General features: G+C 45.3%; 1 protein-coding gene across 1 annotated transcript; it reads right to left on the bottom strand.

The window, feature by feature from the left end:
- Positions 1-3,014: 3,014 nt before the first annotated feature.
- Positions 3,015-22,077, bottom strand: Dad1 (defender against cell death 1). The gene is made up of 3 exons (XM_048445206.3): positions 21,810-22,077; positions 11,299-11,471; positions 3,015-3,216 (listed from the first exon to the last, which is right to left on the bottom strand). The coding sequence occupies exons 1-2, from the start codon at positions 22,018-22,020 to the stop codon at positions 11,341-11,343; spliced, it is 342 nt and encodes a 113-aa protein (XP_048301163.1). The 5' UTR covers positions 22,021-22,077; the 3' UTR covers positions 3,015-3,216; positions 11,299-11,340.
- Positions 22,078-22,294: the final 217 nt, after the last annotated feature.

Here is a 22,294-nt window from a genome sequence, read left to right on the forward strand (position 1 = left end):
CCTGGGACCTTGTTAAAACACAAGCTTTACTTCTGTGCTTGGGGAAGGCCTGTGAGTTTCCTTTCCAAATAGCTCCTGAGTGAGGTCAGTACTACTAATGAAGAGTGTCTGTCCATGGAATAGCAACCTGGCCACACCTTCAAATCACCTAGGTAACTAGCTGCCCCCCAGAGACCGAGTTGATCCAGCGTGGCCCAGGCAATGGAGCTGAGCTCCCCAGGCTTCGCTGGTGTGCAGCCGGGGGGACCTCCGCAGCACAGGTCATCTGATAAGCAGCTACAGAGGAACTCAGCAGGGCTGTTCCCATAGATGGCAGACTTCCTGCTCCTGAGATGGAAGCAGAGCTCAGCTGATACTCAATGCCTAGACTTCAGCCACCAGACCTGTATTCTAAGCAAGCTTTGTCCTTAAAGAGATTTTCTGTTCTCTCTGTTTTCTCTAAGACCGTGATCTGAAGCACAAATCTGAGCTTCAATTCTTAACCTCCGTGATGGGAACTGGGATCTCTGAAGACAACTGTGATGAGACTGGGGAGCTCTGGAAGGCGACACAAGCTGGTTTTGGAGTTGGACAATGGTTCTGTACTTCTCTAAATCCAAGTGCGCTGTTAAAAGGAACATTCAGAGTTTCTGTCTCATATCGGGAGCCATCTGGTATGGGACAGAAGGAAGACTTTAGGAAAAATTTCACTTTCTCCATGTCTATTTTGTCTATATCATATTATTTAATGTCTGTTTCTATGAATAATGTTTAAGTTTTCCACGATGAACAAGAGACTTTCCTATAGATCCTTTTCCTGCAGTAATCTTTGAGGTTTCCAGGAAAAAGATGGGGCCCCACAGCAACAACTCCACCTGGCTGAGATGGCATTATGAGCGGTTTTTGGGTACCAGCTGCTGAAATGGTGCAACTTCTCGTGATGTTCTGGCCAGAACTCCAGAAAAGAACTTTGGGGAAAAAAAAACGAATCAACTACTTGGAAATCATTTTCAACTATACTAGACAGTAATCTTGAAACTTAACTATCACTTTACTTTTGCAGGATTCCATAAAGAGAACATTGACCTCATGACAGCAGGAAGCAATTCTAGAGGACCATACTCCCTCTCCCAAAAGTTTGTCCTCAGGGTTGGGAACACCGTTTAGGGGTTGTTACTTGTATCAGGTAGAGGGTTGGGATGGAAACTATGGGTTTTTTTTTTATAAAAAAAGGGAGGGGATAATAATAGTGGGTAATAGAGTGAATATTTATGAGCTATTATTTGTGGATAATTTACATTGGTATAGTTTTTGTATATTGATGCAAGTTCAAATTATGTTATTTCTATTTACAATATGTGTGCACCTATGCAAAATTATTCTGTCACATTGTATACAAGCATGTTTCTACCTCTGTTTAGGACATTTGTATATTGATACAATCTTTAGGATATATTTTTGTATTGTATTATATATTATTCTTACCTCTGAACAAGATATTTACACATTGTTTACACTATGAGGTCATTGTCCTTATTTGCATTGTTTACAGATTATTTAATATCCTGACATGAAGCCTTAGTCTTTAAGTTATACAGGTATTCAATATTATAGGCCAATAATTGTTCATGTTTGTTATACATACAGTCAGATTAATTAGATTCATTAGATACATAGAGATTATATTCTGCCTAGATAGGTAATCTTCAACCACTTCAAGGATCTGTAGAACATGGCATTTAAATAATTTAGGGTTCTGTTGACATGAGACATGATTGCTCCTGACAGTATCAATCTATTCCCAAGAGAATGTTGAGCACCAAAGACACTCCACGTGGAGTTTGTTTTCTTCTTGGCACAATTGGCCTTTGGGCAAGGAATTGCCCATGCCTCAACCACTGACAAAGTACATGGTATCTGGAAATAGATATGCAGGATACAAGGAAAAAAGACTGTCAAATCTTGCCAAGACAGGATAAGACAGTTCTGAAAAATTCCCTGCCTCCGAAAATGGTCTGTCAGTTACGCTAGGCCTTAGCCAGAGGGTTGCTTCAACATTGCTAATAAGACTTTGGGTGATTGCTCAGGTAGCTAACTGTCTGGGTCATATTGTGCTCGCTTTGAAAGCTGCTTGATTGCACTTCCTGTCCACTCCATAATATTATTTCCCTTCTCAGGCCTTTGTTGGGGTTGAAGATTAGATAGTCGTAATTACCTTCCTCTTATGATTTAGCCAAGCTTATTTCCTATGCAAGATTTAGACTCCTTAAAATAGAATGCTTATTAAAACATTTATCATGTTCCTTGCTTAATATTGCCTATGTTGTTTGTAATTTTATACTTGATATCTGTTCCTATGGTATATAGTTTTGTATTGGGTTTGGATCATTCTTGTTTAGACAAAAGGGGGAGATGATGGGGAACGTTGTTAGTCAATCATCTTTAAGAGGTGGGGGTCTTAGTTAAGGCATAGATTCGCTGGGACCCAGGGTAAAACGTGTGCACCTCCCTGTGTGCTCTCTCTGTGCCTTTTCCCACGGGACATCACTGTGCTTGGATTCCCCTTATAATGAATAAAATATAATTGTTTTATCCTTAGCTAGCCTGGCTATTTCAACATACATGCACATACCACAGTCACACTCCACAGACAGATACATAGTCACACACCACAGGGACACAGTCTCCCATACAGAGTCACACAGACACATGACACTTGCGCCAAGTCACAGGCACACACAGTCATACTGTCAGTTTCTACCTCTCAATTTCTCTCCTCTCTCACGTGTGTGCTTGAGCATGTGTGCGTGTGCACACACACACACACTCTTGAACAAGCATATGCATGCACTTTGCACCCGGCTTACACTGCCTAAAGGACACACGTTTCACCTTTCTCCAGAAGCATGTCAGTGTGAGCACACAGAGCTGAAGGGAAACAGTCTCCACACGAGTGTGAGAAGAGGGCACACGGAGCTGAAGGGAAACAGTCTGCACACGAGTGCGAGAAGAAAATATGGCAGTCGGAGGCATGGTGAGGCAGCAGAAAAACTGTTTAATTTGGAAAGTAAGGTTACACTTAGGGAAGGCTGGTTTCGCATTAACAGGTGTGCACTGTGAAGCCGGACTTGCAGCAAAGGGAGCTCTCGGGACTCATTTCATACCCAGTCAGAGTCCTCAAGAACAAATCTGAAGAATCAATGTTCAACGAGCTGACATCTCAAGATTCTTCTGAACCTGAAAGACAGAAGCAGAAAGGTAAAATGTCATGTCCGAAATCCTTCCATCTAAACTCTCAACCCGCGAGGCAGCTACAGTATTCACTCCTGAGCACAAGACAGCATTTCAGCCAGACTACAATAACCAGAACGAGGCCAACTGTTGTCACGAGCACTGTGTGAGAGGAGTGTCTATAAAGACAACGCTCACACCTCCATCAGCAGGAGAGGAGCTGAAGAAAGCAGCCTCCAGCTCTCCTGGTTCTTGTCAGCACCACCGTCCTGCCCACACTCCTCACAAAGCACTTGTGCCAGTCTGAGGACACTCAGGACAGAAGGAAGACTTCTCAAAACTTCACAGAGGGCCAAGGACTTTAGAAGAAGTGATCTCGTTTTTACTTAAAGTAAGTTACTTTGGGTAAGACGGGAAACGGCCGCAGACATGGCTGGGTTGCTGCCCCGAGCTGGGCGGACTTCCTTCTGATACTAAAACACTTGAGCCTGAGATACCAAGGCCAGCCCACAGAAAAGGAAAGGGGCTCAGGAAAAAAAGCATCTCTGGCAGTAGTTTTCAGAAAACTCAATTCCCTCCTTTTGCAGTGAAGATGTACTTGGCGGGAATTCAAACAACAGAGGCCTCAGGATTTCTGAAATGTTAGCTCAGCACAACTGGGCCTGGTGGACAACTCAGAAAAGCGCTTTCAACTGTTAACAGAGCAAAGGCGACACAAACTGCCTGAGAACCTCCTCCCTGACAGTGAGTCACACAAGCAGAAGACACCTACCGAGAAAGGTGCAGGAGGTCCCGTCTTTCACCCAGGCAGAAACCTGGGGACACTGAAGACTATGTCTACAGAGGTGAAATCAGTGCCGGGCAGAGCTCCCTCCAGGACATGCTCTTCTGCTGCCAGCCCTCTACTCAGACACCTGAACTGCCACCATCACATCCATCTTTCCTGGATTCTGATCACCCAATTAAGACGGAAACCAAGGCTGCAATAAGTCAGAGACCACTGTGCAGAGCTCCCAAGAGCAGGTCAGTCTGGATCACGCTCATGTTACAAGGCCCCAATCGTAACGTCTGGAAACCAAGGGCACTCCAGAAATCAGCCAGGCTAACCCTCTCATCTTAGAAATGACAAAACTAGAACCTGACAGCTTATCACCCTTAAGGGCCCTGACATTTTATCCAGAGCTGTGCTGTTCAACCGAGTAGCCAGCATCTACACAGATTTAGTAAAATTAGGGGAAACTATGGTTGGGCTGAGGATGGAGTTGAGTAGGTAGAGTGCTTACGGAGCACACATGACACCCTGGGTTTGATACTTAGCATCCATAAAACCAGGCATGGTGGCACATGTCTGTAATCCCAGAAGATGGGGGGTGGAGACAGGAGGATCACAAGTTCAAGACCTTCCTTAGCTATATATTGAGTTCCAGGATAGTCAAGGATTCAGAACAGCCTGTCTAAAAAAAAAAAAAAAAAATTAAAAAATGAAGGAAATTAAAATTTATTTCCTTGGTTAGTGAGTCACTTTTCAGATATCCACCAACCAACATAGATCACAAAACTAGTGGTTACTGTTGTGGGTGGTGCAGACCCAGAACAAGGTGCCAGTAGACGGAGTCAAGTCTCCCAATCTGCATTCCCATACAGCTCTCCTGTACCACAGTAAAGATGGCTGACTCTGCAGAAACACCTAAGGTTCCATGTTCATGTCTTCTTATGAACTTCTCTTCAATTTTCCCATTCAATAAAGAAAGCAACTTTAGTATTTTAACAAGCATAATTTAATAGGAAATATATATATAATATGTATTATTATGTTATGATACATATGATATATGTACCATATATTATAATATATTATACTATATATAATTATGTATATGTGTAAATCTAAAATCATCACTCAAAAGTTCTTGAAACTAGAGAACAACGCCCGCATTTAAGTTCCAAGTGTCCACTCTTAAGTGCCCACTAATTCACTTAGTACCAAGGATTAAAGTCAACTGAAATTTGGCCAAGGCTGTTTCCTCGTGGTATAACACAGGTGCAAGGCTCTGTCTCCCCCACCACAGGGCACACAAGAAAACTACGCACTGATGTAAAGGTGCATATGGAAGAGACATGACGCCGAAAAATGTGGGGGCGTGGTAGCAACAAAGTCGAGAGAGAGAGAGAGAGAGAAGAGAGAGAGAGAGAGAGAAAGCAAAGCCCAAATTGAGTCCACAAAATAGTGACCATCATAAACAACATTAGTAAAAAGAAACTGTGATGAAGGCCAAACCCCCCACTGTACAGGCAGGAAAACTGAGGCCTGTCACCACCCTTAAGGGCCCCACCCTCAGGGCTGGAGAGATGGCTCGGCTGGAGAGATAGCACAGACTTCCAGAGGACCTGGGTTCAATTCCAAGCACCCACACGGCAGCTCACAACTGTCTGTAAATCCACCTTCACACCAATGCACATAAAATAAAGTTAAACAAACCATTAAAAAAATTCTTTAAAAATAAATAAAAATATCCCCACCCTCAGGAACCTGGGTGTGCAGTGCAGATAGGAACAAGAGTGGACACTTTTAAAGCAATGTGACAGACGCAGGATGTGAGAGGTGTGGACCTGAGAGCCCAGACACCAGGGTGACAACTTTGGGTCCCCAGGGAATGAGGACAGGAACAGAATTCTTAGCACAGATCCCCTGAGTCAGGTACACCAGTGACATCCTGTAGGCCACACTCAGGAGACAAAGGAGTGGATCATGAGTTCAAGAATAGCCTTGGCCACAGAGCAAAACTGTCTCACACAAAACTGAAAATAAATTTAAATGAGAAGAATCCGTGGGCAATGACACCTGCTGAGTCCAACAACCTGAGTTCCAGCCCCAGGGCCCTGGTGGCAGGAGGAAGGAAGCAACTCCATGTGGTCCTCTGTCCTCTGACCATGTGTCAAGGCTGCACACAGCCACGCCCACAACCACATCTGACTACATCTGATGGTCTCTCTCTCTCTACGTAAAAGACAGAAGACTTCAGCCTCCAATTCAAAGTCAATTAATGCTTTTAACTATCAGGACTAACCGTAAAGAATTAATCTCACTTTCCAGCCCCTGAGGGGCTAAGGAGTTGAGAAAAGGTTACAGGACCCACTCATCAACTAAAAAATCAAAGATCTATTGCCAGCAAGAATTCATGTTAGAGGCAATAAATGGTCTGGAATAAAGGCAACTGACAAGGGAGACCCCGGTAAGGCAACCCTGGGTGGTGCTAAGGATTCCTAGCTCAGCACTGCCCACTGCTGGCCAGAATACAAAGCGACCGCCAGTCAGCATTTCAGCTCCCCTGAGCCTCTGCTGCCCTCCTGTGACTGGGAAGGAACTAGCTTTTGCTGTTCCACCTAAATATAACTCTGTAATACACTCTCAGCATCTCAGCGGAGGAAATGTACATCCACTAGGTGGCAGCAGAGCTTAGAGGGTGACATCTAGGCTGGTAGGTAGCTGCAACACGTGGTCCAGCTCCAGGGGAGTGTGAAGTGAAGGGATGCCCCTGGCAATGCTGCAGCATGCATGGGCAGCCCGTTTACATGGGTTTCATGGTCTGAGTTGATGAGGATGACCGACCAAGTCTCTTCCTCAAGGAATAGGTTCCTCCAATATACAAACTTAGATAGCTGGATTCAGAGTTCAGAGCTTTAACCATTATACCACGGGAGCTGGTGCCCACCAGAGGAACTGATGTGTAGCCAGTACTAAATGAACTGGGGTGGGTTGTAGGGCCCGGGTCTACCCTTGCTCCTGGGGTGTATCTTGAGGACAGTTTTTGGTCAGCCAGCTAAAACACTGTTTGTTCCTGTGCTCCCTCTCCCTTGCCTGGTGACTAGCTGTAGGGCATTGTTTCATCTTTGGTATGGTAATTTCCCACCTGCCTGGGTGGAAATCCTTATACAGCAGCTAGGTATAATAGGATTTCCCCAAAGTTGAATAAAGGGCATTCGGCATTCGGCTGATCTCCTTTCCAATGACCCAGGTCTCTTGTGTGTTCTTTCAATCTCCAGGCCCTTGCCCGACTCACGTACGGTACAATGGTGCGCGAACTGTACCAAGGGGGTAACACAGAATAGGGTGTTACAGTGGGTAACTGGGCAGGGGTAGATACTAACATGACAAACCCACATAGATGTACACATATATACATAATTAAAAATTAAAAAATTACTATTTTAAAAATTAAGAAAGGAATCTGAAATTGGGTCTACGGGATGCCTATACTTGTAATCCCAGTATGGGGGAGGCAGAGGAGGGAGGATCAGCAGCCCAGGGTCATCTTCCAGTATGGACATGTTTGAAGTGACCTTGGGCTACAAGGGACCCTGTCTAAAGCCAAAACAAACAAAAGATGCCTCACAAGGCTCTCTGGATCTCTCAGTACCTGGCCTACAGTTTGAGAACAGCAAACTCATCTTCCTGAGGCTATTTGAATATAAAATGAGATTGCACAAGCACTCAAAACATCAGTGGGAACTTCTGCTCCTCCTCGGCTCTGCTGAACCGCACTGGCTTTCACAGCCCAATGATATCTTCTTTTGATCAGCCTTCTCTGTATGGTTTTAAATGTCACCTTCAAATTCATTAAAAATCAGTTACATCATAGATCTTTTAAAATGTGCATTCTCAACTGAAAAAAGAATGGTAGGTAGCAGCTGCTGGATAATGGTGGCGCACACCTGCACACCTTTAATCCCAGCACTCGGGAGACAGAGGCAAGTAGATCTGAGTTTGAGGCTAGCCTGGCTACAGAGCAAGTTCAAGGACATCCAGGGCTACACAGAGAAACCCTGTCTCAAAAAAAAAAGAAAAGAAAAGAAAAAGAAAAACAAATTCTAAGCAGCAACATGAGAACCTAGCTCAAACGTGCTGCCCTACAGCCCCGCATGTCATTACACAGGAATAAGGAAGTCAGCTCCTACAGTGTCTCGTAAATAAGTGTTTTCTCAGAGCATTGAGTGGTTTGGCTTTTGTTTTACTTTGTTATCCTACCTTCTGAGTTAGTGTAAAGACTGAGACACCACTTGGAAACTATAGTTGGCACCATGAGTATACAGCTAAATTAAAGCCATAGAGATGGGACAATAAATGTGTGGGCCAGGGCAGCGTATGTCACATCAAAGATCTCTGGAAAGCGTGCTGGGCAGACCCCGGAGAAGAGCACCACTCCACTTTCCTAGGAGCCTCTTTTCTCCAGAGAGACTGATACTGCAGTCTGAGCCCGTACTTCCCAGCTGAGCAGGTGGCCCTGAGCTGTTAATATCATCTGCACTACATGGGTTCTGCTGAGCCTGCTGTTTCGTCTCTTCTGTCATAATTTTGAAATACTGAGTTCTTGGGAGCCAAGTCCTCCTCCAATCATGGCAGTGCCAGGAAATAATTTTCCATCATCTGCTGTCTTTTTGAACCTTGAGAACACCCTTGAAATGTGTTCTATTCCTTCCTAAATATATACCGTAACTCATCTAGAAAAACCTCAGCAAATCTGGTGAAGCAATCAGAAAACACAGCTGTTGCAACACCTCCACAGAAGGCCAAAGAGTTACACCTCGTATTCATAAACCCAAGGTGGGCAACACCAGAGACTCCATTTCCTAGCGACCCTCAAGGCACCCAACGGAAACAGTTAACTGGTAACCGTAGAGCTGGGATTCCCTCATCACTGCCTCTCCCAGGCAGTCACCCTTTCTCAGTCTCTCCCAGCACTCTGTTCTGATCTCTGGTAACACTCTAATCACGCTGCATTTTGACCATGTATTTACACGGGTCTTTCCCTTACTTAAGACAGCTCGAGCTGACCTCCAACTCGACATGCAGCTGAGGATGAACTTGAACTCCTCCTGCCTTAGCCTCCTGGTACTAACGACTATGTCTGGTTTGTGCAATGTTGGTACTGAACCCAGGGCACTCTACCAAATGAAATAAAGTTCCAGTGTGGTGGTGTGAAAGAAAATTGCACTATTCGGTGTGGCCTTGTTGGAGTGTGGCATTGTAGAAAGTGTGTCACTGGGGGAGAGGGAGAGAATAGACTTTGAGGTCTCAGAAGCTCAAGCCAGGCCTAGTGGCTCACTGTCACTTCCTGCTGCCTATAGATCCAGATGTAGAACTCTCGGCTCTTTCTCCAGCACCACATCTGCCTGCACAATGCTATGCTTCCTACCATGATGACAAAGGACTAAACCTCTGAAACTATAAGCCAGCCCCAATTATACGTTTTCTTTATAAGATTTGCTGTGGTCATGATGTCTCTTCACAGCAATAGAAGCAATAACTACGACACCCAGTTTTGTTCTTTAGTTTTTGTTTACACTTTTTGAGGTCTCGGCTGTTCACTTTTAAAGGCATTTTCCTTTCCTCTGTATTCCTTAACAGGTACCAACTAGGGATGAGGGAGGGATGGGAGCAGATCAGGTCTCCAAGAACTAAAGCTGTCTGAGGATGGTAGGATGAAGAGATTCTCAATGTTTCAGTGACTAAAGCATCCCAACCAGTTACCACTACTTAAAATGAAAGTTTTACCTGAACAAACAGAATTGTTTTAACGGGGACTCATGAGCCATCTCAAGTGAGTGACTAGTTCCTGCTAGAACACGAAGTGCAGCCCCTGTCAAGCACTGCATGCACTCTGCAATGCGCCACTCTGGTGATTCTTGTCTCAGAGCTCCAATCCTTCTAGTACAAAAACACAGGCTGCCATGTAGTGTGCAGAGGTTGTCCCGAGATACCTTTCCCCAAAAGGTTATTGTTTTCTAAGATTCTCTTCTCCTACCTAGAAACAATGATACTAAACTTCACAGTGCAAAGACAAAGAGAGCACAGACATTCCCTGGTGAGCTGCACGAGCACCAACCAAAGCATCAACAGACAGAGGCCACTCTACAACCACATAACTGCAGCTGGAGAGGCTACTCAACTGCTCTGGGCCCATTTTCTCATATATTGATGTGCATGGAAAAAAAATCCAAGTACTTATCACAGCTTACAGACAGACCACAGGCCCATATGTTTGAATGCTAGGACTAGGAGGTGTGGCCTTCTTGGAGGAGGTGTGCCACTGTGGGTGGGCTCTGAGGTTCAAAAGCCCACACCATTCCCATTTAGCTCTCTGCTTCGTGCTTGAGGCTCAAGATGTAAGCGTTCAGCTACTGCTCCAGTGCCGTATCTACCTGCTGCCATGATCCCCACCACTACAATCACATACTCTGATCCTTTGTAAGCGTGAACACCACTTACTTCTACAACTGCCTCTGCCATGATGTCCTATCACAGCAATGGGAAAGTAACGAATGCAAGAGAGAGGGTGGAGAAGAGGCCATCCACTCTGGGAGGGTGGGGGCAGAGAGGTTTCAGTTCTGCCACAGGATCCAGGCCCACTTTTGTTTCTCTACCAGAGTTCTGTAAAGTTTGTTTAGGGGGAAGAAATGGCTTCAGTGCCAACAGGGATGTAGCAAATGATCAGTCTGGTTCCAAATCTTCTCCCAAGTTAATCCAAGTTTATCGTTTAAGTTTGGGACACATATTACCAACTGTCACTCATTCATACTACTCTGAATGCCTATCAGGTAACAAAGGCCACACCTAACATCACGACAATCAAAATTGGAAAAACTTTAGGAACACATGTAAAAGCAAAGCCTGAAATTTATCATTCTTCAAAAATCTTTGGGTGCACACCTGTAATCCCAGCAGGAAGGAGGCTGAGGCAGGAGGCTGACTAGCTTGAGATCGCCTGGGCTATGTAGAGAAAGCCTGCCTAGAACAACAAAAATAAAGGGACAGTTTTACATCTTGAGTTAATTTCCTTCACAGTCACTGTAAAATACACTGCATTAGCACACTGCACTCTGTACCTTAATGATCTGCAGGACACTAAGACGTGGCTGCCGAGAACAGCAGGCTGATGATCGCGCCGACAACATACACTGAACCTCCAGGAAATCTGCAAACGTCTCACAGCACCACGGGGACTCTTCCAACCGGGAGCAGAGCCAGCCCCCTCTAATTCCACCTGATAAGATCAACCCAACAGGACAAGGGCTGTGGTTATCACTTACGTTCTGCCGGTCCAGCTCCACGACTAAGGACCCGGGAGCAGTTCAGCCAACGAAGTTCATGACGACAAGGTGCAGGATAGTGCTGGCAAAGAGGAAGTCAGCAAAGGCCCGCTCTGGAGAGATGCCTTGGAAATCCGCCTTGTTCTGGGGGTTGATCTGTATTCTCAGACAAACTGGGTAAGAAACAAAACACAAAGTCATTATCTAGAAGTAGAAAACAAATCATTTCTAATCAATATACAAATACATCCCATGACAATTCTCCTCTACCAAAATGAATGCACACACCCACGATGCATGCACAGGAATGACACCTACATGTGCACCAAGCTAGAAACAGTTCACACCTGTTCACAGCACAGAGGGCAATTAGTGCATGTGAACAAAGAAGTACAATATGGCAAGGAAAGGGACTTCTGCTAGATACAAGTTGAGTGAATTTCAGTCCAGACATAAAGAGTACATGCTAGATGATTCCATACACACAGAACCACATACCAGTAATCCCAGAACTTGGTGTGAGGGTTGGGGGGAGGGGGAACTGCCACAAGTCTGAGACCAGTCTGGGCTAGAGTTAAGATTCTGTCTTAACAAAGAGGACCCTAAGAGAGGATCTAATCTGTATGGGAAGTAGAAAGAGACAAGATCTCCTGAGTAAACTGGGAGCATGGGGATCATGGGAGAGGATAGAAGAGGAGGGGAGAAGGGAGGGGAGCAGAGAAAAATGTATAGCTCAATAAAAACAATTTTAGAAGATTCTGTCTTTAAAAAGGTGAAATAACAAATGAACTAGGCAAAATAAGTCAAGACGGTGGTTTTCATCTTTCGTGGACGGAGATGATCCTGTATGGCACAACAGCCTTCTCTGTCTTGATCTGGGGTAGTTAAATCAGAGAAACTAAAAACCAATCCCAAGCCAGGCAATGATGTGGCGCGCCCATAACCCCAGCACTTCCCAGGCAGATGGAGAAGGGTTCCATGCAACGTCACCCTTCGCCATAGCAAGTTCAAGGTAAACTTGAGCTACATAAGACAACTGTCTCAAGAAGCTAGAACTAAAAATAGGGCTGCGAGACAGCTTACTGGTGAGGGCATTTGCCAACAAGCCTTGCAGCATGCGTGCACACATACAATAAATAAAACTGCAAAAACTAAATAGGAAATGCATTAAATTATATACTTTTACAATGTTTTGCTGGTTTTTGTTTGGCTGATTTTAGTTTTTCTAGACAGGATTTGTGTGTGTGTGTGTGTAGCCTTGGTCATCCTGGAACTAGCTGTGTAGATCAGGCTGGCTTCAATCCATCTGCCTCTGCCTCCGCCTCTGCCTCCCGAGTGCTGGGATTAAAGGTGTGCACCACCACTGCCTGGCTCACTTTTACAATCTTAACTATTATTTATTAAAGGAAAAATAAAGGGGAAAAATGACACATCAGAGTTATGCTAAAACTATGCTTATCCACAGCTATATCCCCCCCCAACCCTAAGAACTATCTTAATCTAGCTGATAAAGGTGTCTAATTGTACCTACATGGGGCTATAGATACAGCAGTAACAAAAGTTGGGCTGAATGACAGCCCCATGAAACACTAAACACTTTCTACAAGATGCCTGCATAATACACGGCAGAGACTGTAAATACAGCTGCTCCTCTGCTCCTGCAGACCTCTCACTGTAGATAATTATCTCTGATAAAGTTCTAGTGGCCGCCTATCCATTTCAAAAGATGGCAGAAGACCCAACACAAGACTCCTGATTGGTCTCTCCCGCCATATTTCTGTATCCCTGAAGTCTCTAACTTCATTCAGACATGAAAAAAAGCTTCAGGAGTATTCTCTATTCAAATATCTTTACGGCTGCAATAAAAAAAATCACTTCTGCTTCAGGCTAGCATCCACTCCAGCATTAACAAAGAAGAGTCCACCCAAAGGAGAGGATAGTCAGACTCCTGCTCCAGAGCTCGTCACCATAGCAACAGCTTCCACCACAGCACTGATCTTTACAAAGGACACTGGCTGGAGTAAGGGAACCACTTAAAACCTTGCTGTGAAGGGTCAGGTTAGACCACCTTCTGGGGAAGCAACTGTAATGTTATTTAGTATTTAAAATGTTTCTATCTTTTGACTAATGAATGTGCCTAACAAAACACATTATGTTTATAAATGTGAAAGGAAAAAGGAAAAAAGGAAATGGTCCAAAAGTCATCAAAGGGAATAATTATACTACAGACCTGAGATGAAATCCTATGCAATTATTCAGAATGAGGTAAATTCTCTATACACTGACAATAAGGCTATCCACTTTCACTAAGTGAAACGCCAAAAGCACTCACTCATTCCAGGCCCTTTCTGTATTGTGTCTGTGGTGTTGTATATATTGTATGTATATGTTCATGTGTGCATGTGCATAAGGATAGGTGCACACATACATGTGTGGAGACCAGAGGTTGAATTCAGGAGACTTCCTTATTCATACCCACCTAATTGTTTTTTTCAAAGATTTACTTTGTGCATGTGTGTGTGTGTGTGTGTGTGTGTGTGTGTGTGTGTTTCTCTGTACGCTGCCTGTGTGCCGTGTGTCCAGGTGCTCCTGGAAGCCAGAAGAGAGCATTGGATTCCCTGGAGCTTTAGTTACAGGCAGCTGCGAGCCTTGGATGTGGGTCCTGAGAGCCAAGCTCAGATCCTCTGGAAGAGCAGGGAGTGACCTTAACCGCTGAGCCATTCCCCCCAGTCCACCCGCTTTACTTTTGAGGCAGGATTTCTCACTGAACCTGCAGCTCATGGATTCAGCAGGGTTTGCTGGCCAATGAGCTTCAAGGGTCTGCCTGTCTTTTCCTCTTCTCCCAGCTTGGGCTTCAGATATGTGTGGCGGGGCCCAGCTTTTCCGGCGAGTGCTGGGGACCCTAACTCAAGCACCCATGCTCCTGCAGCAACTGCTCTGCCTTGGGTCCCATATTGCTCTTTCTAAAACCTTAGCTTTTATATATAATTGTTATGTTCACAACTTTATTTTACATGATAAATATTCTATCACTTGGTAGCAATCTGACGGAAACTCAGGAGATAAAGACACAGAACTACTAACAGCAATGGGATAAAAAACAAGGTCGTGTTTGGAGTACCTATAAGGGAACAATAGGAAAGTTCACCTTTATGTATCACCTCTATGAAGGTGGATACAGCCATGGCTGATCTAACCCTAAAATGACCATAACTCCAATTCAGTAACAGTGCACAAATCAACCCCACAAGCATCCAATGTGCTTCAGAGGTCATCGGGACCAACACCCCATTTTTGAAAAAAACATTTATTCTATGTGTATGTGTGTCTTGCCTACAAATATATACATGCATCACGTGTCTGCTTGGTGCCAAGGAGGTTAGTAGTCAGCATTAGATTCCCCAGAACTGGAGTCACAAGAATGGTTGTGAGCCACCATATAGGTACTGGGAATGGAACCTGGGTCCTCATAACTGCTGAGCCATCTCTCCAGCCCTCCCAACACCCCATTTGATGCATAAAATGCCTACGTCAGCTGAGGGTGTTTTGTTTTGTTTTGTTTTTTTGCCAACATGGCATAAGCTAGAGTCAGCTCAGAGAGGAGAACCTCAACTGGGGAATTGCCTCCACCAGAATAGTCTATGGGTATGACTTTGGGCCATTTTCTTTCCTCTTTAAAAAAAAAAAAAATTTTTTTTTTCATTTTACTTTATCAGGTGTTTTGTCTGCATGCATGTCTGTGCAACACTTGTGTGCCTGGTGCCCCAGGAAGCCAGAAGAGCATGTCAGATCCCCTAGAAGTGGAGTTACAGACAGTTCTGAGTAGCCATGTGGATGCTAGGAATTGAACCTGGGCCCTCTGGAAAAACAATCAGTGCTCTTAACTGCTGAGCCATCTCTCCAGCATTTTCTTAATTGATGATTGATATGGTAGGACCCAGCCCACTGCGGGCAATACTAACCCCTCCCCCCAGACAGATGGTCCTGGGTTGTATAAGGAAACCAGCTGAGCAAGCCAGGAAGAGCAAGTCAGCGAGCAGCATTCCTCCACGGTCTTTGCTTTAATTCCTACCTCCATGGTCCTGCTTTGTCTTCCCTTGATGATGAGCTGTAACATGTAAGCTACATAAGCCCTTTCCTCCCCAGGTTGATACTGGTCATAGTGTTTATTACAGCAAAGCAAAGCAGGACACTGTCTGAGAAGTGGTGGGAGATAGGTGTGCGGAGGAGCCTCCAAGAATAGCCTGGGAAGTTTTCTGAAGGATACTTACCATGCCCAGGGACAGATAAGTTGTCCCGTGAGAATTAAAACCCCTCCAGGACCTGTGTTACTCATGTGTTAAACATGTCACATTCCTCAGCTGCTCTGGACACAAGAAAGGTAAAGAAACATGCTTGCTTAAAACATGCTTGCTCCAGAAATGGGCCTGCAGTGTCTCCCAGCACTTCCAAAGACGGGAACGGACTCTCTCCCGAGGCAGGCGCCTGCCAGCAGTCCTGGTCCATCCACCTCCTACATGCTCATTTGTCCAGCACAATATTTACCAAGCATCCTTCTAGATGCTGGGATGTGGCACAGAGCCAGCCAGCCAGGAGTCTGGCTCCCATGGAACTTACAGTCTGTGGAGACAAACACACGTGTTTCCAGTCACAAGTCAGCAACCAAACAAGAACATTCTGGGCAGGGCACACACAGAAGAAAATGGAGCAGGATGAGAAGACTAGAAAGACATCTTTTTAAGATGCTACTAAAGTCCATGTTTGAAGCCAGCCATGTAAAGATCTGGGACAGAGCAATCAAGATAGTAAAATCAGTCTTGACACATCTTAGGCATAACAAGTCAGAGACACCAGACATCGGTGACCAAGTCTCAGGAAAGTCTGCACTTAAAGGGCAGTGTAACAGCACCGCAGGGTCCGGGTAGCTGGTGGCATAAATGACTCACATTCTTTAAAGGTTAGAACGGCAACGTGAAGAATGGCTTGTAGGACTAGAGATGAACGACCTAGGAACTGAAGAGCTCAAGGTTAAGGAGATAAAAATGGGCAGAAATGAAAGGGACAGAAGCACTCAATATTCTGGAGACGTCAAAAGCTGGCTGGGACATGAAAGTCAGGAGAAATTATGGGATCAAGAGAGACCCCTGGAATCTGGCTGAACAATCTACTCAAGGCTGACACTCTATGCTGCTAGTGAAGAGGCAGATGGCGGGGCAGGGAAGGATCTATTTGGGATATATAAACTAGAGAGACAGGACAGACATCAAGAAGAGGAATGACGTCAGAAACTGGATTTACTAATTTGAAACTCAGAGGACAGGCCCAAACTAAAAAGATAAATAAGATAATTGTATGCACATAGATGGAACTTAAATTCACCTATGGTAAAAAATGCAAAATGAAACACCCAGCACAACGGGGAGGGAAAGGCAGTAGGTGAGAAAGAGCAAGGACCAGGCAGTCACAAGAGTGTGGGGAAGCGAGTTTCACTCAGAAAGAACGAGGCAGCTGAGCTACATGCTAACATTAAGCAGTGAGGTAAGGTGAGGGAGATGCTCTCCATGTGGCATCACGGTAAGAGGGTCAGAAGTGGTGGGAACAGAGCGCACCAGGCAGCGCTGAGGAGTAAGCGGGAAAGGCAGAAACAGCAACTATTCCTTCAGGATGTTCTGTGACGACAGAGAAGAAACAGATGGCTGCTAGGCGTGGCTGGGGTTAAAGGGAATTTTTTGTTTTGTTCTTTTGTTTTAGACAGGGTCTCTCTACATGGCCTTAGCTGGCCTGAAACTTACTATGTAAACCAGGCTGGCCTCAAACCCACAGAGATCCTCCTGTCTCAGCCTCCCAAGCACTAGGATTAAAGTGTGAACCACCATGCCTGGTTCAACTTTTTCAAATTAAACATTAGAGCATGTTTAACAGATAAGAATGATCCAATAGAGAGAAAATCCATGATGTTGAACAAAGAGATAACTGCAGAAGTCATCCGGCCAACAAGAGGACACAAGCGCCCCTGAGTAAGCGGAGGAGCTGGCAGCTGATGTGTTAGGGACATGACACCCCAGTGGGACGCAGAGAACACAGGCATGGGGCAGGCGGGCTGCTGAGATTCAATGGAAGATGAAGGGGCTCCTGGCCACGTTCACTCTGCTAGTGAAAACTAAAATAAACCGTGAATACAGCCAAAGGAATGGAGAAAAGTGTGAGAGGTTACGAAGCACATTTTGGGAAAGTGAACACACTAGGGACACTGCAGGACCACTGGGCACCCAGCTGCTCCCATCCTCACCAGCGCCACTTCATCTACTGCCTCCAATCCCTTCAGACCATAAGAGCAGGGGCCACATCTGTGCTCCTCACAGGTGAATATGCAGCACCCGAGCAGAGTCTGGCAAACAGCACCCCATGTTCCTTAAATTAAGACACAGGCCACAATTTAACACGCACAGTGCTAACCAAGGATGCAGGTGTGGAAGCACCTGCTCTCGCCTTCCAGAGGGCAGACAAGCACAGCACATGCAGCCTGGTGGAAAAGCCCCATCTCTCTTCTTCCTTAGCTCCACCCCCATCCCCCACAGACACAGAGTGAAGCAAGGACACAGAGCCCTGGGTCGGCTGGGAGGTCAGCAAAGGTTCTCCACAGGGGGGAAGCATTGAACTGAGAGGGAAAGAGAGCCAAATGAAGGCACAGGAGCCTGACATCAGTGCTCATGGAACGGTAAGTAACTTCCCGATACTGGAGCATAAAGGGCAGAGGCTGAGATGGAGAGGAAGGAATCAATGAGGCCGGCTCCCAAAAGAGCTTATGTGTCATAAAAAACAAACAAAATAAAAACAATTCTACTCTGGGAACCACAGACAAATGTGGTTAAGCAACACAATCAGGCTGGTAAGTCAGATCAAGCTAAACGAGATACCAGAGGCTGCACAGTCAGGACGCAGCCTGAGGTACCGAGAATAAAAAGTAGTGATGGATAGGACATTTACAAACAGGACAATCAGCCATGAGGTTGGCAAATTTCCCATCTCCTGGATAGCAGCTAAGAGGGGTCCACAAATCTAACAGACACTCCCTCAAGTAGCCAGACTCCCTCAGTAGTCCACATAAGCCAGTGACTCCCTTAAGACAGAAAATACTCTGGATTAGACTCCTTGTTTCTCAAATTCAAATTCCTTTGGGATTTCTTAACTGGGAGTACTAAAACTTTGTTTTGTAAATGTCTTAAATTTATTGTTTGTGTGTGTGCGGGCGTGTGCATATTAAGTGTATGGATGTGGTGTGTGTGTGTGTGTAGTGTATGTACATGTGTGTAGATGCACATGCCTGTGTGCATACGTTCAAAGACCAGAGGCCACTGAGTGTCCTGCTCTCTCTCTCACCCTTTGAGACAGGGTCTCTCACTGAACCTGAGCTGGCAGTCAACAAGACTCAGCAATCCACTTGATTCTGTCCTGCCCCCTGCCCTGGGGTTACAGGCATATGTAGCCATGCCTGGCTTTTGACTCAGGAGCTGAGAATCTGAACTCAGATCTTCATGCTTGCTCTGCAAGCACACTAACCCACTAAGCTATCTTACAAACTCTTTTTCTCAAAAGGCAAAACCATTTTCTTAAGTCTGAGAACCGAGGGAGCGAAGTTGCAAAGTGACTTAAAACAATAATCTCACCGGCTAGGGATGAAGCTCAGTGATGGAAAACTTGCCTAGTAAGACTTATTTTTAGCCATACTCATTTTAAGGACAGACTGAACTACTTCCCACTTACCAGTACTTGAAATGAGCAGATTTCAGTTAGGTAAAAAAATGAAACTAAGAAAGCTGCCAACACTGGAATGTTAACTCAGAAGCGACAGATGTCCCTCCTCGAGTGAGAGCTAACCATAAGATAAACAGTCTGCTGCGAGAACAAAATAGGAAAGGAAAATTACTCCCTCAAGGTCCTTTAAAATCCTATGACACTATACTGTTGAACAAGCTCATCCTGGCGGCCAGTAACCTCCCCCCCTCTCCTGAGACCCTGAGTAAGTCGCCCAGCCATGATGAGACAGAAGACTTTTAAAAGTTTGACGGCAGCATTCTAAACTTATTTAAAACATACTGACCAATTTCCAAGAGCAAATGCACCCATGCACGGATGAAGAGTCAAAGCGAAAGAGCATCCTCCTCCAAGTCATGCAACAACTTACAAGTCTGTCCTTTACTTCCAAAAAAGAACTGCTGTGGATGGCTGGTCTGTACGTCCACTCACGATTCACTTAGTGTAGTGTATACACGTGGAGGTGTCAGGATGACTTGCAGAGGTCAGTTCTCTCCCTCCATCACGCAGGTCCCATGGGTCAGACTCAGTGTTCTCAGGTGACAAGCACCTTCACCCACTGAGACAGTTCACTGGCCCATGTTCTCGTGTTTAATTCTTAGATGATCTCCTATAGTAATAGGTCTGACACCCAAAGTTTAAGCATTCAGCACCACTTGGTCCTTCAAAATCCTTCAACGTGATTTCCTACAACTTCCCTTCACCAGTCAAACTGCCCCTTCCATTGTCTTCCAATAAAAACACAGGGGGAAAAAAAATCAAAACAAAACTTCAGCAGGTATAAGATTTCCTGTCTCAACAATAGGAACAAAGGCTAAACATTCAAATTTCAAAATGTTCATTAAAACAAGTTACCAGACAATGGTCTGGGTTAGCAAAAGAGGTTGGATTTGGTAAACTCAATGCTACCAAAAGAAACATGGCAGCCAGGTTCCTGGCACACATCTTTATATCTCAGGAAGTAAAGGGACGTGGGTCACTGTGAGCTCAAGGTCAGCCTGACAAGCAATTCTTCCCAGCCAGGGCTACACACTGAATCCCTGTCCAGAAAAAGATAGACGGATGGATGGATGGATAGATGGATGGACGGACGGACAGATTTGAGGATTTAGCTCAGGGGCAAAATGTCCCTGAGTTCACAGGGGGTGGGGGATGCAAATGATAACTTTCTGCAGCAACAATGAATGATCAGAAATTCTTCTCTCTTCCTTGAGCCCACTTTTATTTCTCTCATTCTATTGCCTGTTACCTAAAAGATTTGGAAATCTACTCACTACTGACACCAACCTCACTACTAATAATTTCCTCACTGCCGACACCGTCTCACTACTAACAGTGTTCTTTCGCTAAGCAGTCTATTCAATAACAAGCCATACAGCTCCCACTGGAACCTGATAATTTTAGCCTCAACAGGCACAAAAAACAGGCCTGGGAGCTGAAGAGCTATCTCAGTTGGTTAAGTGCCTGCCTCAAAGCATAAGGACCCGATGGTTCAGATGCCCAGCATCCATGAAAACCTGGCATGGTGACATTCACATCTATAACTGTAGATCTGGACAGAACAGGAGCGGGGACAGACAGTTCCCCACGCAACATGAAGACACCCCCCTTAGGCTCTCTGGTTAACCAGCCAGTCCAGTCTAGCCAATGAATGCTGCTGCTCTTTGACCTCCATATATGCACGCATGCATGCAGACATGTACTGACGCTTCACCATACATTATATATACACAGAGACCCACAAAGAATATTTTTGAAAAGAAAGATTAAAAAAAAAAGCACTTGGCATAAGCAGAAGCCATCTGCAAAAAAGAAAACGGAAAAGCCAAACTCTTTGACTTTATCATGCAAACCTAACTTTCCAGCAGATCATTCTTTTCTACGTAGTCCTGGGAAGCCAGAATTACCCAGAGACTCATGAAAACCGGGTGGTTTCAACAGGAGAAGGTTTATTTAAAATCAGCTTCCAGCCCCATCCTGTTTCAATACTTCCATAACCAGACACAAAAATAAAAATAAAAAAAATCAGAAGTTCTCAGCAAAGCTCTTTCTCCTGGTTGGTTACTATCATCGTGAACAGTAAAGAGTTAGTGTATCAACTCTGGCTGATGGTACTAACATATCCCAAGAAACTACAAGATTACCAAATGTGGAAGGCCAGAAAGAAAAGCTAATATAAAAATTGTGTGAATAAAAAATTGAGCTCGGGGGATGAGAAACACAGGGGAACATCAATCACGAGAATAAATGGGAGCAACTAAAAACCAGCACCCACTAGACAAGCAATCACAAGCAATCACCAATATTTACATCCCTATATCTGCCTTCCCCTGGACGGAGTGGGGATTAGGCCAAGGTGACAGAAATGGCTCAGGGTTGGCTTTTTCATTTAAGGGTCTACCAACTTTAAACTTGTATTAAAGGTACATCAAAGTTGAAGTAGGAGGTTTCCTTAGAGAAGTATTATTAATTGCGGTGGACCACCAGAAAAGAGTTTCTTAACATCTTCAGTTCCAGCTCCTAGGCAGCTGTTTGGCATTAGAAACGTAACAACATTTCTGGGCCTGTTTCCTGAATCCCAAGAAAAGCATGCGTGACTTCACAGGCGACGGCCACCTACAAACTACCAAAGGGCACTGTGAGGACGGAGCTGCGCGCCAAAGTGGAACATTCCTACGAGCACACAGAATCATTACCCGCTAGAATGAAGCTGCCCACACAAGAGATGAAGCCGGAGAGGAAAGAGTTGAAGGGGAAGGTGCCCACGAGGAGACAGTAGCCGAACTGCAGCGCCCCTGTCAGCAGTATATAAAGGAGATAGGCGTCCAGCAACTTCAGCCGCTGCGGAGTGGAGCTCAAGTACTCCTCCAGGAACCGCGAGATGACGGACACCACCGACGCCGACATGACGGACGCAGGACACTTCGGCCACCGGACGACCACAGCGTGAAGCAGCTCGCGCGTGCGCGCTGGCGGGCCCTAGCCACGCCCACGCAGGCGGATAGGTCGGCCTTGGCGCGTCACAGTTAATACGCAGACGCAGATTGCATCCCTAGACTGAGAACTACAACCGGAAATAGATTAGTGCGCCTGCTTCTGGGCTTTCGTTGAGCAGGAGACGTGTACTATACCCTCACTTCCGCCCTGCGTTTGTTGACGCCCACCGTTACCCTGGCGACGA

Source organism: Myodes glareolus, chromosome 12 (assembly GCF_982192425.1).
Source record: "Myodes glareolus chromosome 12, mMyoGla1.1, whole genome shotgun sequence".
Classification (NCBI taxonomy): Eukaryota; Metazoa; Chordata; class Mammalia; order Rodentia; family Cricetidae; genus Myodes; species Myodes glareolus.